General features: G+C 50.2%; 1 protein-coding gene across 1 annotated transcript; it reads left to right on the forward strand.

Annotated features, from left to right (window-relative positions):
- The first annotated feature begins 5060 nt into the window (after positions 1–5060).
- Positions 5061–11779, forward strand: GUCA1A (guanylate cyclase activator 1A). Its single transcript, XM_016955486.3, has 4 exons — positions 5061–5549; positions 10006–10155; positions 10528–10621; positions 10969–11779. The coding sequence occupies exons 1-4, from the start codon at positions 5349–5351 to the stop codon at positions 11127–11129; spliced, it is 606 nt and encodes a 201-aa protein (XP_016810975.1). The 5' UTR covers positions 5061–5348; the 3' UTR covers positions 11130–11779.
- Positions 11780–13060: the final 1281 nt, after the last annotated feature.

Below are 13060 nucleotides of genomic sequence, written 5' to 3' on the forward strand. Positions count from 1 at the left end.
TCCGACTCCCAGGTTCAAACGATTCTCCTGCCTCAGCCTCTGGAGTAGCTGGGATTACAGGCACCCGCCACCACACCCGGCTAATTTTTGTATATTTAGTAGAGACGGGGTTTCACCATGTTGACCAGGCTCGTCTTGAACCCCCGACCTCAGATGATCCACCCTCCTCAGCCTCCCAAAGTGCTGGGATTACAGGCGTGAGCCACCGCACCCGGCCCCAAGAATTCTTTCTTTAATCATATGTGCATGCATGCACGCACTCAATATTTTACTGGGCTCAAGCCCGTCAGTCAAATATTACTCTCAAAAAGGTAATTTAGGAGAGTTGATGTGGGGACTATTAACAGAGAGCTGGGCATAGTTAAGGGAATGGTGATGTACCCAGACAGTAGCGAGAGGGAAGCCCTTATCATGCCTGGCGGGGCAAAGGGAGGGAGCCATGATTACAGGAGCCCAGAGAGCTATGGCAGGAGCGGTGATTGAAGGTGGAAGGAAATAACCGCTGCCCCAACCCTGAGCTGGCAGGGAGGAGTGAGGACAACAAACGTCCCAGCTCTTCTCCCTCTCCACCCTCCAGTCTTCCTCCAGCTTCTCAGCAGATGAAACCAGCCTGAAATAAGAGGGCAGCAGAGTCTGGGTGATGCAGTCTGTAGGGTCAGTCTTTGGGCTCAGAGCTGGAGGAGAAAGGAGGAGAATGAGTGGGGGCCGGGCAAACAGAACAACTAGCGCACGACTATGTGGAATGTGTGGTGCCAGGAGCAGGGGGCAGGCGAGACACAAATAACACAATGGTCTCCACCCTCTGTGAGCTTGCTGGGTTCCTTAGAGCAGGCTGGCAAGAAAGAGTTGCCTATATAATACTTCCGGAAAGAAATGAATGCTATGTCTGTGTTATTGTAGAAGAGTGAATGTCATAATAGACCCTAAGGTGACCCCAGTGATTTCTACCTCCTGTTGTTCCTGCCTTTGTAAAATTCTCTCCCTTTGAGTGTGGGTGAGGCCCGTGACTTGATTCTAACCCACAGAATATGGCAAAGGTGATGGGACGTCTCTCTGTGGATTACGTTAGGTTATATAGACTTTAGCAGATTGCAGAGAGACTCTTCTCGCTGACTTGATGAAATAAGCAGCGTGGTGAGGAAGCTGGTGTAACAAGGAACAGAGGGCAGCCTCTATGACCTGAGTGTGTCCGCCAGGCAATGTCAAGTGAAAAGCCAGCTCCCTTGTCACATAGCCACAACAAAATGAGTTCTGCCAACAACCTGAATAAGTTGGAAGTGGATTCTTCCCCAGTTGAGCCTCCAGATGAAAATACAGCCCAGGTGACACCCTGAGAGCAGCCTTGTGAGACCCTAGGCAGAGGACCAGCTAAGCTGTGCCTGGACTCCTGGCCCATAGAAGCTGTGAGATAATAAATGTGTGGCCAGGCACGGTGGCTCATGCCTGTAATCGCAGCACTTTGGGAGGCTGAGGCAGGTGGATCACCTGAGGTCGGGAGTTTGAGACCAGCCTGAACAACATGGAGAAACCCCGTCTCTACTAAAAATACAAAATTAGCGGGGCATGGTGGCGCATGCCTGTAATCCCAGCTACTCGGGAGTGTGAGGCGGGAGAATTGCTTGAACCTGGGAGGCAGGAGGTTGTGCTGAGCCGAGATCGTGTCATTGTACTCTAGCCTGGGCAACAAGAGTGAAACTCCATCTCAAAATAATAATAATAATAATAATAATAATAAATGCATGTAGTTTTAAAACTGCTGACTTTGTGGTTATTTGTTATGCAACATAGAAAACTAATATAACACACACATTAGCCAGAGTTCTTCAGAGAGACAGAGCCAATAGGATTATATATAGAGGTGTGAGAGAGGATTTATTAGGGGGATTGGCTCACATGTTTATGGAGGCTGAGAAGTCCCACAATATGCCATCTGCAAGATGGAGAACCAGGGAAGCCAGTAGCATGGCTCAGTTCAAGCCCAAAGGGTTCAGAGCCAAGGAAACTGATGGTGTAACTCTGGGTCTGAAGCTGAAGGACTGAGAACGTGAGAGCGGGGAGGGGTTGCTACTGGTGCAAGTCCTGGAGTCCAAGGGCAGGAGAAGAGTGTCCCAGCTCCAGGAAAGAGAGAGAGAGAGGGAGAGAATTCACCTTTCCCCTGCCTTTTTCTTCTGTCCAGGCCTAAGCCAATTGGATGGTGCCCACTCACATAGGCTGAAGGCAGATTCTCCTTACTTAGTCCATGAATTCAAATGCCAGTCTCTTTGGCAAGCACCCTCACAGAAACACCCAGAAATAAAGCTTTAACAGCTTGCTGGGTATCCCTTCATCCAATCCTAAAATTAACTGTCACAACACATAAGCAAAATGTCAGTATGCTGCGGGAGGAAGATATTTGAGAGAGATTTGGGAAGGCTTCACAGAGGAGGTGCCATTTGTACTCACACATGAAGAGTGAGAGGGATTTAAATAGAAAGGGAAAGATGAGCGGCTGCCTTGTCCCCAACCTCTTCATTTCCCAAACTTGGGCCTGAGAGTCCTCGGCAAGGACACATTTTCCAGCTGGGCCCCAAGCAAGTTCACAGAAGGAGTCCTTCTCTCCCCATCCCTTAACTTGTTGTGGAGAAGCTGACTGAAGCAGGAAGAACCCAGCTCCCCACCCCCATATACCTTCTGTCAATCAATTCATGTGGAGTAGAGGTAAAACAGTCCCAGTTTGTCTCTTTTTCAAAAATAACTATCCTCTTTGATTTTGTGAGCAACATATGTTCATTATGAACAATTTTTTTTTTTTTTTTTGAGATGGAGTCTCTCTCTGTCACCCAGGCTGGAGTGCAATGGCGTAGTCTCGGCTCACTGCAACCTCCGCCTCCCAGGTTGAAGTGATTCTCCTGCCTCGGCCTCCCAAGTAGCTGGAATTACAGGCGCCCACCACCATGCCTGGCTAATTTTTGTATTTTTAGTAGAGATGGGGTTTTACCATGTTGGCCAGGCTGGTCTCGAACTCCTGACCTTGTGATCCACCCGCCTCAGCCTCCCAAAGTGCCGGGATTACAGGCGTGAGCCTGGATCTGGTAAGGCTTTAACAAAGGCCTCCACCTTCCCTAGGGCCTGACTACAGCTGGTAGGTGGCCTGTGTGAGGCAGGTTGGATGTCTGTTCCTACACGTAGCCCTTCTGGCCGTCCAGGGCCCAGAGTGAATGGGGCTAAAGGGACAAGAGCATGATTGGCTCTAACCCAGGGATGCTGCTGTGTCCAAGATGCAGTATAAGTGCACCTAGATTGTAGTGAACAGCACATCAGACATGCTGATGTAATAGATACAAAATCATAACATCATAGCCAAGATTTATGGGGCACTTACCCTGGGGCAGACCTTGTTCTAAATGCTTTTCTTATATTAACTCAGATACTCTTTTTTTTTTTTTTTTTTTGAGATAGGGTCTCGCTTTGTCATTCAGGCTGGAGTGCAGTGGTGCGATCTTGGCTCACTGCAACCTCCGCCTCCTGGGTTCAAGCGATTCTCCTGCCTCAGCCTCCCAAGTAGCTGGGATTACAGGAGTGTGCACCATCACGCCTGGCTAATTTATGTATTTTTAATAGAGACGAGGTTTCACCATGTTGGCCAGGCTGGTCTCGTACTCCTGGCCTCAAGTGATCCACCCGCCTCGGCCTCCCAAAATGTTGGGATTACAGGTGTGAGCCACCGTGCCCAGCCCCACTTACTCCCCTTAACAGCCCTATCAGACGGGCACCATTATTCCTATTTTAAGAATGAGGAAACTAGGGCCCAGAGAGGTTAAGTTACTTGCTCAAGGTCACCCAGCCAGTAATGTAAACAAGAAACAAGCTTGTGTTGTTTTCAGCCACTGAGATTTTAGAGTGGTTTGTTACTGTAGCATAACCTAGCCCATTCTGAGATATGTATGCACATATATTTGATATGTTATATATTGTATAAACTGTATATTTATATAAATCTATTTACATGTAATTATATATTATTTATATAAATCATATAAATTGTGTATCAGTGCACAACTTGACCAAGTGTCCAAGGCCCTGGTGGGGAAAGCAGAAATATGGGCAGTGGTTCCCTCTAGATGAGTTAGGAGACCTGGGTGTGCCCCATATGTAAAGGAGGAAGGCAAACAAGAGAAAAAGACAGGGCAGGGCAAGCGCTGGCTTTAAGCTTTCCTGGCAGCATCCAGGTTAAGTGCACCTGCACCCAAATGCTGGTTCCATAAATGAGCCAGCTTTTAAGTGTGTGGCTAGGGAGTACGCATCCCACCAGGCATCAGAGAAAGCTGTTGCTGCATAGACAGGCCCCCAGGCTTGGCCTGGGAGCTTTCCAGGACCAGCAGGTAGCAGCTCACCCATGCACCTGTGTGTTTGCACTCTCACACTCACACATACCCCAGGGCACCAGGCGCACACTCCATGTCCCCCGCCCTGTGCCCCTAGTAGGTGATGGTGATGATGTGATGGAAGGATGAATTCAGGGCTCTCAAGATGGGAGAGATGCAACCTTCAGGAACATGAGAGTGTGGCCAGAACAGGACCAGTGTGTATGAGTGTGTGTATGTGTGTGCACATCTCTGTGTACTGGTGCAGGCTAATGTAGGAGGGGGTTCTCTCTGGCTGTTCAAGGCTTATCTTGGAAGCCCACAGACTCTGCATCCACCCAGGTGCCCTCAAATGTTAGCACACCCATGGTATGATTAGACCCCCTCAGTTGTGATGGCCAAGTGCAGTGCACAGCCTGGATAACTGTACACAGCAGCCCTGTCAAGAGCCCACAGTTGGCCATCTCTGGACAAGAAGCCAGCTCTATCTCATATATACCTCAATTCCATGATTGAGGGCAGAATCCAAAACCACTGTGAATCCACTCAAACCAGGAGAAGAAGGTCACAAAGGTCATAGGATCAGAGCAGCTTCTGGCTGACACCCACTCCGTGGTGGTAAGAAGGGATTAGAAGATTGCAAACTGGGTTAAAAAATCCTCTCACCTACGGCTCAAGGCTAAGGACTCTGTTCTCTAAGCCTTGTTCTATTTTCAGCTCTCTTCTCCAGGGTACAGTCTCCACTGGGGCTGCAAGGATTTAGTGGAGACTCAACACCAGTTCTCTGGCATCTGTGAGTTTGAGTGTGGGCCATCATCTTCTTCTGCTCTCTTCCTCTCCACATTTCCCGGTACCATCTGATCCATCAGGCCCTTCTTTGCTCAGGCCTGAAGGACTCAGGCCTGTGAGAGAGGACGGCCCCGTTGTCGGCCAAGACACCTTTGGGCGAGGAGCAGCAAACAGGACCTGTCCATCTCAGGCGTCAGCCCCCTGAAGGCCTGAGCAATGGGCAACGTGATGGAGGGAAAGTCAGTGGAGGAGCTGAGCAGCACTGAGTGCCACCAGTGGTACAAGAAGTTCATGACTGAGTGCCCCTCTGGCCAACTCACCCTCTATGAGTTCCGCCAGTTCTTCGGCCTCAAAAACCTGAGCCCGTCGGCCAGCCAGTACGTGGAGCAGATGTTTGAGACTTTTGACTTCAACAAGGTGAGCAGGGGCCCAGTGGCAGGGAGGGGAAGTGCTGGAGGGACCCCTCTGGAAGCCTGACCAGCTCGGGGGGAGGAAGAGCAGAGAGGAGCATAGAAGTGTCCGCTGGGGAGCAACTTCATTTATACAGTCATTTGTTTATTTGAGAGGTGGGTTTTTGACACTAGGGTTTCAACAGATCTAATGTTTGTGCTTTAATGAGCACCAACTGTGAATCAGGCACTGGGGGGTTAGAAATGTATCAGACATTGTCCCTGCCCTCACTTTCTAGGGCAAGACAGAGAGGCCCATACATTAGTGTAATCCGAGGCTGAATCCAATGGCTTCCTCCGCCTCTGCCACAGGCATATCTTGGTTTACTCCAAAACGAGTGTAAACACTTCCAAGATGGTCATTGAACACCTGCGATGTGCTGGTCTATACGTGGTGCTTTTGAAAACACCCTCTGAAGCTCCCAAGGATGTGGGCGGAGGGGCAGAGAGCAGGGAGCAAGATGATGATTCTCCAGCCTCGCTGTCTGGCATGGGCAGGACACTTATAATGTTCTGTGGACATGAGGACTGGAGACAGACAGGGTTGCCTGGTCCCTGGAGAATCCAGAATGCTCCCAACTTCAAAATACCCAGTGACCTCATATCACCTTTTCTCAAGTGAGCCTGAAGTTCCACACCATGGTCAAATTGTGTCTCCCCAGTAGCCACCTGGACGCATTAGGTAAGGACTTCCTAATTGATAAGCTAGAGGGGTCACTGAAAGGTGAGTTTGGGACTGTGGGTTTGGGTCCCTAGCTTTCATCCTCTGGGTGACCTTGAGCCCATCATTTCCCCTCTCAGTCCCAGTATATTCATGATGCCGTGGATGTTGGGAGCATTAGTTAAGATGTTTGTTGGTTTTCATAGTAAATCTTCCATTCATTTGGAACTATTTGGTCAAGACATAGTTGTGGCTGCAAATGTGGCTCTCCCAAGTCTGCAAATGTGGCTCCCCGCCCTGTGGCCCCTCACTTGAAAAGTGAGGATGCAATGAGGCGCTGCCGCGTGTCCTCTGCAGACCCGGGAGAGGTTCCTTCCCTCGCTGCCCAGAAGGTCCAGGCACCATCATGGGTGGGGCTTCTTGGGAAAGCTGGGGCTCAGTGGCTATTTAAAACTCACTAATATTTAAGGATAAGGGACCAAAGTAGATTATGGGCTTTGAGTGTCAACCTCAGGTGTAGTATGAGGGAGCCCAAGGGCTTTCCCGAAGCGGGAGCAGGTGAGCAGAGTCCAGAGCCTGTGTACAGAGACTGGGAGGGATGGCATCATCACATTCAACACTCAAAATGCTCCTGAAGAAGGAATAACTCCTGAACAGGAGGGGAAGGACGAATGGATGGTTGAGCCTCACACCTTACCCCCAAACAGCAACATATCTCATCTTCTCACCTGCTAAGAAAACCCTTTGGGTTAAGACATGTCTGCAGAAGGACCCTTACAGTCACACATATGACGCCGGTGGGGGTGGGGGAGGGCAACCCTGGGGCACATCGACCCTGTATTTGCCTAATCATGTCTTTTTTTTTTTTTTTGAGATGGAGTCTCGCTCCGTCACCCAGACTGGAGTGCAGTGGCGTGATCTCGGCTCACTGCAACCTCCACCTCCTGGGCTCAAGCGATTCTTCTGCCTCACTCAGCCTCTCAAGTAGCTGGGATTACAGGCACCCACAACCATGCCTGGCTAATTTTTGTATTTTTAGTAGAGATGGGGTTTCACTATGTTGGCCAGGCCGGTCTCAAACTCTTGACCTCAGGTGATCTGCCCACCTCGGCCTCCCATAGTGCTGGGATTACAGGCGTGAGCCACCACGCTGAGCCAACCGTGTCTTAATGTGTGTCCCATGCAAGCACCACCTGTACTGTACCAAACCTGACCCTTGTCTTTCCACTGAAAGTAAATCAACCCCTTGTTTCTAGGCAGTCTGGCCTCCCTTATGCCACACACACCCCTGCCTTAGGGGTTTTGTGCTGCCTGGGACCCTCTCTGCCCCCAGAATTCTGCTCGGCTTACACCTTCCTCTGCTGCAAGTCTCTGCTTAGAAGTCTCCTCACTAACCCCTGCCGTGATCTTCTGGTTTAAACTCTGTTTAAAACTGGGACTGGTTCCCACCTCTGCATTTCCTAGCCCCACCTTTCCCCGCAAGCACCTGTCGTCTTCCAATACCAGATTTAAATAACATTTCACCATTACGTTTATCGCCTGTCTCCCCCTGCTGGAATGTGAGCTCCATGTGGGCAGGGATTTTTGTCTTGTTCACTGTTGAATCCCTGGTTCCTAGAACAGTGCCTGGATTGTGGCAGGTGCTTAATAATATTCATTGTATGAGTGAATGAATATATGAGAAATCAGGAATTTAATGGCTAGTTATTTTATAATACACATCAATTTAACTCTGCAAATATCAAAATGAAGAGTGACTTTGTAACACCCAACCTGCCTCATCTACACCCATGGTACACAATCACACTTTGCATAATACTGTCTTGACCCATTGTCATCAGCATGGAGCAGTTTAGCAGATTGGCTAGGAGATGGAACACAGGGTTGGGAAGTTTTTGTTGTTGTTGTTGTTGTTGTTTTTTTTGTTGTTGTTTTTTGAGATGGAGTTTTGCTCTTGTCACCCAGGCTGGAGTACAATGGCACGATCTCGGCTCACTGCAACCTCCACCTCCTGGGTTCAAGTGATTCTTCTGCCTCAGCCTCCTGAGTAGCTGGGATTACAGGCGCCCACCGCCACGCCTGGCTAATTTTTGTATTTTTAGTAGAGACAGGTTTTCACCACATTGGCCAGGCTGGTCTCGAACTCCTGACCTCAGGTGATCCACCTGCCTCGGCCTCCCAAAGTGCTGGGATTACAGGTGTGAGCCACTGCACCTGTCCAGAAGTTTTGATACAGAGAGGAGTTAAATAAAACAGGGATAGGCAAATGACAGCACACAGGCCTGTTTTTGTAAATGAAGTTTTATTAGAACTCACCACATCTATTTATTTATGTAGAGAATTGTCTATGGCTGCTTTCACGTAAAATGACAGAGGGTGTTTGGCTGCAAAGCTGCATATTTACTCTTTGGCTCTTTACAGAAAAAGTTTGCCATTTTCTAAAAAAAACTAAAAAGTTTTTAGTGCAAGTGCCAGCCCTTGCACTAAAAAATGGTTGTATCTTTGGGTATTGCACCAGATGTGCAGGGCTGGGGAGTACAGAGTGTGAGTGGGGAGTGAAACCTGGGGGACAGGACATTTGCTTTGCTTACTTCAAATGTTTGTCTGGGCTTGGGTTTGTCTGACAATCACACAGGTGCACACAAATCAATGTAAATCTCCATCTGCATTTGAGTACTGATATAGGATGATTTAGGAGAGGCTTTGTCATTCACTAGCTGTTTGGCCTAATCTCTCTCAACTTTGGCTTTCTCATTCAAACTAGAGACAAAAATATTCACCTCTTGGGGGTGGCTTGAGATTAAATGAGTAAAATGAATAAAGCACTCAGCCTAGGAAGTCCATGGAGAGCACTAAGACAAGTTAGTATTGCTATATATTTTCATTGAATCTAATGCATACCACAATCTTGAAAAGTGCACACTGTCATTCCATTTTATAGCTGGGAATACGGAGACTCAAGGTCATATGACTTATCCAAGGTGATTTAGGTCTTTCTGGCACAAAAATCCACACCTTTTCCATTGCCCCTTTTTAGACATAAAAAAAAACCTGCAAAAGCAATTCATTGTAGAAATTTCCAGCAATACAGAAAGATAAAAAATGAAGAGCAAAAGTATCCTCACCTGGTGTCCCCTCCCCCAGAGGAAACCTCTTTAGCAGTTTTCTTGCTTATTCAAGCTGTGCTGTCTAGGGGCCTCTCTGGGCTCTGTACTGATGACAGTCCTGGGAGGTGTGTTGGGACTGAATGAGCCCACTGTGGGGTTCAGAGTGTTTAAGGCCTTCCGGGGGCCTCAGCCCCTCAGGCAGCAGGGTGAGAAACTCCCAAAAGCTCACCCAAACCACGCTCCCATCCCTGGGGGTGCAGTTCTTCCTCCTCCCACCTACGCACACGTCTCCCATTTCCCCTACTGGAAAGGCTCATGCTTGACAATCACAGGGAAGCAGGCAGCGCTCGCTAAAACCCAGATGCCTGTGAACAGACAGCGCCAGCCATTCACACCCCAGTGGATGCTGGCTTATTAGATTTGATTGGCAGCCTCTGGAGTAGGCAAGGTGGGCTATATAGGGCGTCTAGGAAGACAGATAGGTCACGGCGGAGACAGGGCTGGCCCCCTCGCCGCACCTCCGAGGGTCCGGGTCTCCCCTCAGCGTCTCTTGGGGCTTGCCGAGATGGGCGGAGCCTTGGGTTATGATGGGCGGGGCCTGAGGCTGGAGTGGGCGGGGCCCAGATGGGCTCAAGGCGGCCGCGCCCCTCGCCCAGGACGGCTACATTGATTTCATGGAGTACGTGGCAGCGCTCAGCTTGGTCCTCAAGGGGAAGGTGGAACAGAAGCTCCGCTGGTACTTCAAGCTCTACGATGTAGATGGCAACGGCTGCATTGACCGCGATGAGCTGCTCACCATCATCCAGGTGCAGAGGGCCCGGCCAGGGCTGGGGGCAGCGGCCTGGGGTGGGACCCGGAGCTGAGAGCCCAGGGTTAGAACAGCAATCTCAGGATTGAGACAGGATGTGGGACTGAGGATCCCGGTGGCAGCTGTGGCCCTCACCAGCTGCGTGACCCAGGCCACGTTCCTTCCTTTCCTGGGCCTCAGTTTCCTCATCAATACCAAAAGACGATAGAAGTTTGACTCTTGAGTCCCAGCTCTGCCTAGGCCCCCGGGTACCCTGCACTCTACTCCTCACTGCTCTTGGGAGCCGGACAAGCTCTGACCGTCCCCAATCCCACCCCTGAGATAGGATAAGGATGGGCCCCTCTCACTTCTGCCCCTTCTTCCCTCCCAGGCCATTCGCGCCATTAACCCCTGCAGCGATACCACCATGACTGCAGAGGAGTTCACCGATACAGTGTTCTCCAAGATTGACGTCAACGGGGATGGTGAGGGGGCCGAGGAGGGGCTCCCCAGCGGAGGGGTCACCATGGATGTGGGGTCACCAGGGGTGGAAGGTCACTAAAGGAGAGGGTGAGGAAGGGAGGAGAGGCCCAAAGGCCCCCGTGCTGGTCACTTCCTCCACCTGCCTCTGCCCCAGCCACAAAGTTGGCTTTTAGGGACCCCTGGACCAGAATCTGGGCTCTGGGTTCCTCTGCTTGCTGCACCCGCAGCAGGGGCTCTGACTTCTCCTCACGTGGGCTCTGTCCCTGCCCCTGGCAAGAACCCGGTTCTGTGCTCTGGACTGCAGCAATGAACACCCTCCTACCCCTGATTCCCTTTCTCTCTATCCCAGGGGAACTCTCCCTGGAAGAGTTTATAGAAGGCGTCCAGAAGGACCAGATGCTCCTGGACACACTGACACGAAGCCTGGACCTTACCCGCATCGTGCGCAGGCTCCAGAATGGCGAGCAAGACGAGGAGGGGGCTGACGAGGCCGCTGAGGCAGCCGGCTGAGTGCACCGCCCGGCTGCTTCTGCACTGGCTGGTGGGGTGGTATGGTGGTGCCTGTTGGTGGTGTTCTTGTCTTAACCCTAGATAGAATCTAATGAACTCAGAGGCTTAGCTCGCCTCTTTGGGGTCCATGGTGGCAGCAGAGAGGCAGAAGTGGGAGTCCAGAGCCAGGAACAGTGAAGGATGGTTTCTGGCCCCTCTGAGTGACAGCTGGTGGCAGCACTCCTTGCTGGGGGGCACTGTTCAACATCCCTCTGCTGTCGGGTGACCCCCTAGCCCTTCTGACTCCTCTCCCAGCTTTTCCCAGCTTTCCCCACTGAGCTTCTCCAGTCCCTGCTCTTCTGGACGTGGACTCTCTGAGGCAGAACTGATCTTTCCCAGGCCTCTTATGGAATCCTGCAGATCCGGTGGCTGCAGCTTCAATCCCAGTGCTGCAATCACACATCCATTCTGTCCTGGGGGACCCTGGAGCCTACTTGTGTGCTTTGCATTTCATTGATTGACGCCTCCCTTCAACAAGCATTTACTGAGCGCCTACTATGTACTAATGCTAGATGTTAGATGTACAAAGACAGTTTTCATCCTCTAGGAACTCATAGGCTAATGGTGAGACACACAGACAAACATCATTATAATAAAATATGCTAAGATAAGTTATGAATAGATTTCTGTAGAAGACACCTATAGGCGTCTGACTCAGAGGCAGCATCACAGAGGTGACCTTTGACTTTGAACAGGAAAGAGTGCTTCGGGGCCAAATGTAGAGAAGAAGGTGATGCATGTGGGGTGGTTGGAGATGCATTCTCTGTGATGTATGTGTCACATGTGGGGGGCTGTGTGATGTGGACAGGAGCATTCTTAGGTGCAAATTTGGGGTATCCCTTGGGATTTAAATTTTACCAAATTTAAAACAGTAAGAATCACCATATCTATTTTTAGGGAGTACCCCAGTAAGGGAAAACAAACAAACATAGCTTCTTCAAGAGATTTATAATCCTACTAGCAAGATAAGGATGGGATGTTTTGCCAGGTGTGGTGGTAAATGCCTGTAATCCCCAATACTCAGGAGGCTGAGGTGGGAGGATCCCTTGAGCCGAGGGGTTCAAGACAAGCCCAGGCAACATAGTGAGACCCCTCTTCAAAAAGAAAAAAGGGGGCCGGGAGCAGTGGCTCATGCCTGTAATCCCAGCATTTTGGGAGGCTGAGGTGGGCAGATCACCTGAGGTCAGGAGTTCGAGACCAGCCTGGCCAACGTGGTGAAACCCCGTCTCTACTAAAAATACAAAAATTAGCTGGGTATGGTAGTGTGCTCCTGTAATCCCAGCTACCTGGGAGGCTGAGGCAGAAGAATTGCATGAACCAGGGAGGCAGAGGTTGCAGTGAGCCGAGATCACACCACTGCACTCCAGCCTGGACAACAGAGTAAGATTCTGTCTAAATAAAATAAACAAATAAATAAAAAGAAAAAAAGAGTGGAATATTTAGATGACAGTGTAGATCTGAATCTGAATGCGTGTGCATGCATTCACTCTGGGAAGGTTTAGTGTTGGCCAAAAAGTGAAAGAGGATGGGTGGTTCTGCAGAAAATCCTCATTTCTCAAGAAGAAATCCATACTTTTTCAGAAGAGCCTGCGCAAGTCCCTTATACTTCCCCTCCTTGGTGACATGTGGTGCTCCATGGCTCCCCACAGATCTGCGACTCATTGCTCATTGCAAATAATCTATCCCTGGTCTAACCTAAATCCCTCTTGCTGCAGTGACACCTGATACCAGTTGGGAAGTGGGACAGTCTGTTACAGGTGGGCCCCATCCGCATCTTTGCACATCTCAGCTTTAAGAATACCCAACTCAGCCCGGGCGCGGTGGCTCACGCCTGTAATCCCAGCACTTTGGGAGGCCGAGGTGGGCAGATCACGAGGTCAGGAGTTCGAGAC

This window comes from Pan troglodytes, chromosome 5 (genome assembly GCF_028858775.2).
Source record: "Pan troglodytes isolate AG18354 chromosome 5, NHGRI_mPanTro3-v2.0_pri, whole genome shotgun sequence".
NCBI lineage: Eukaryota > Metazoa > Chordata > Mammalia > Primates > Hominidae > Pan > Pan troglodytes.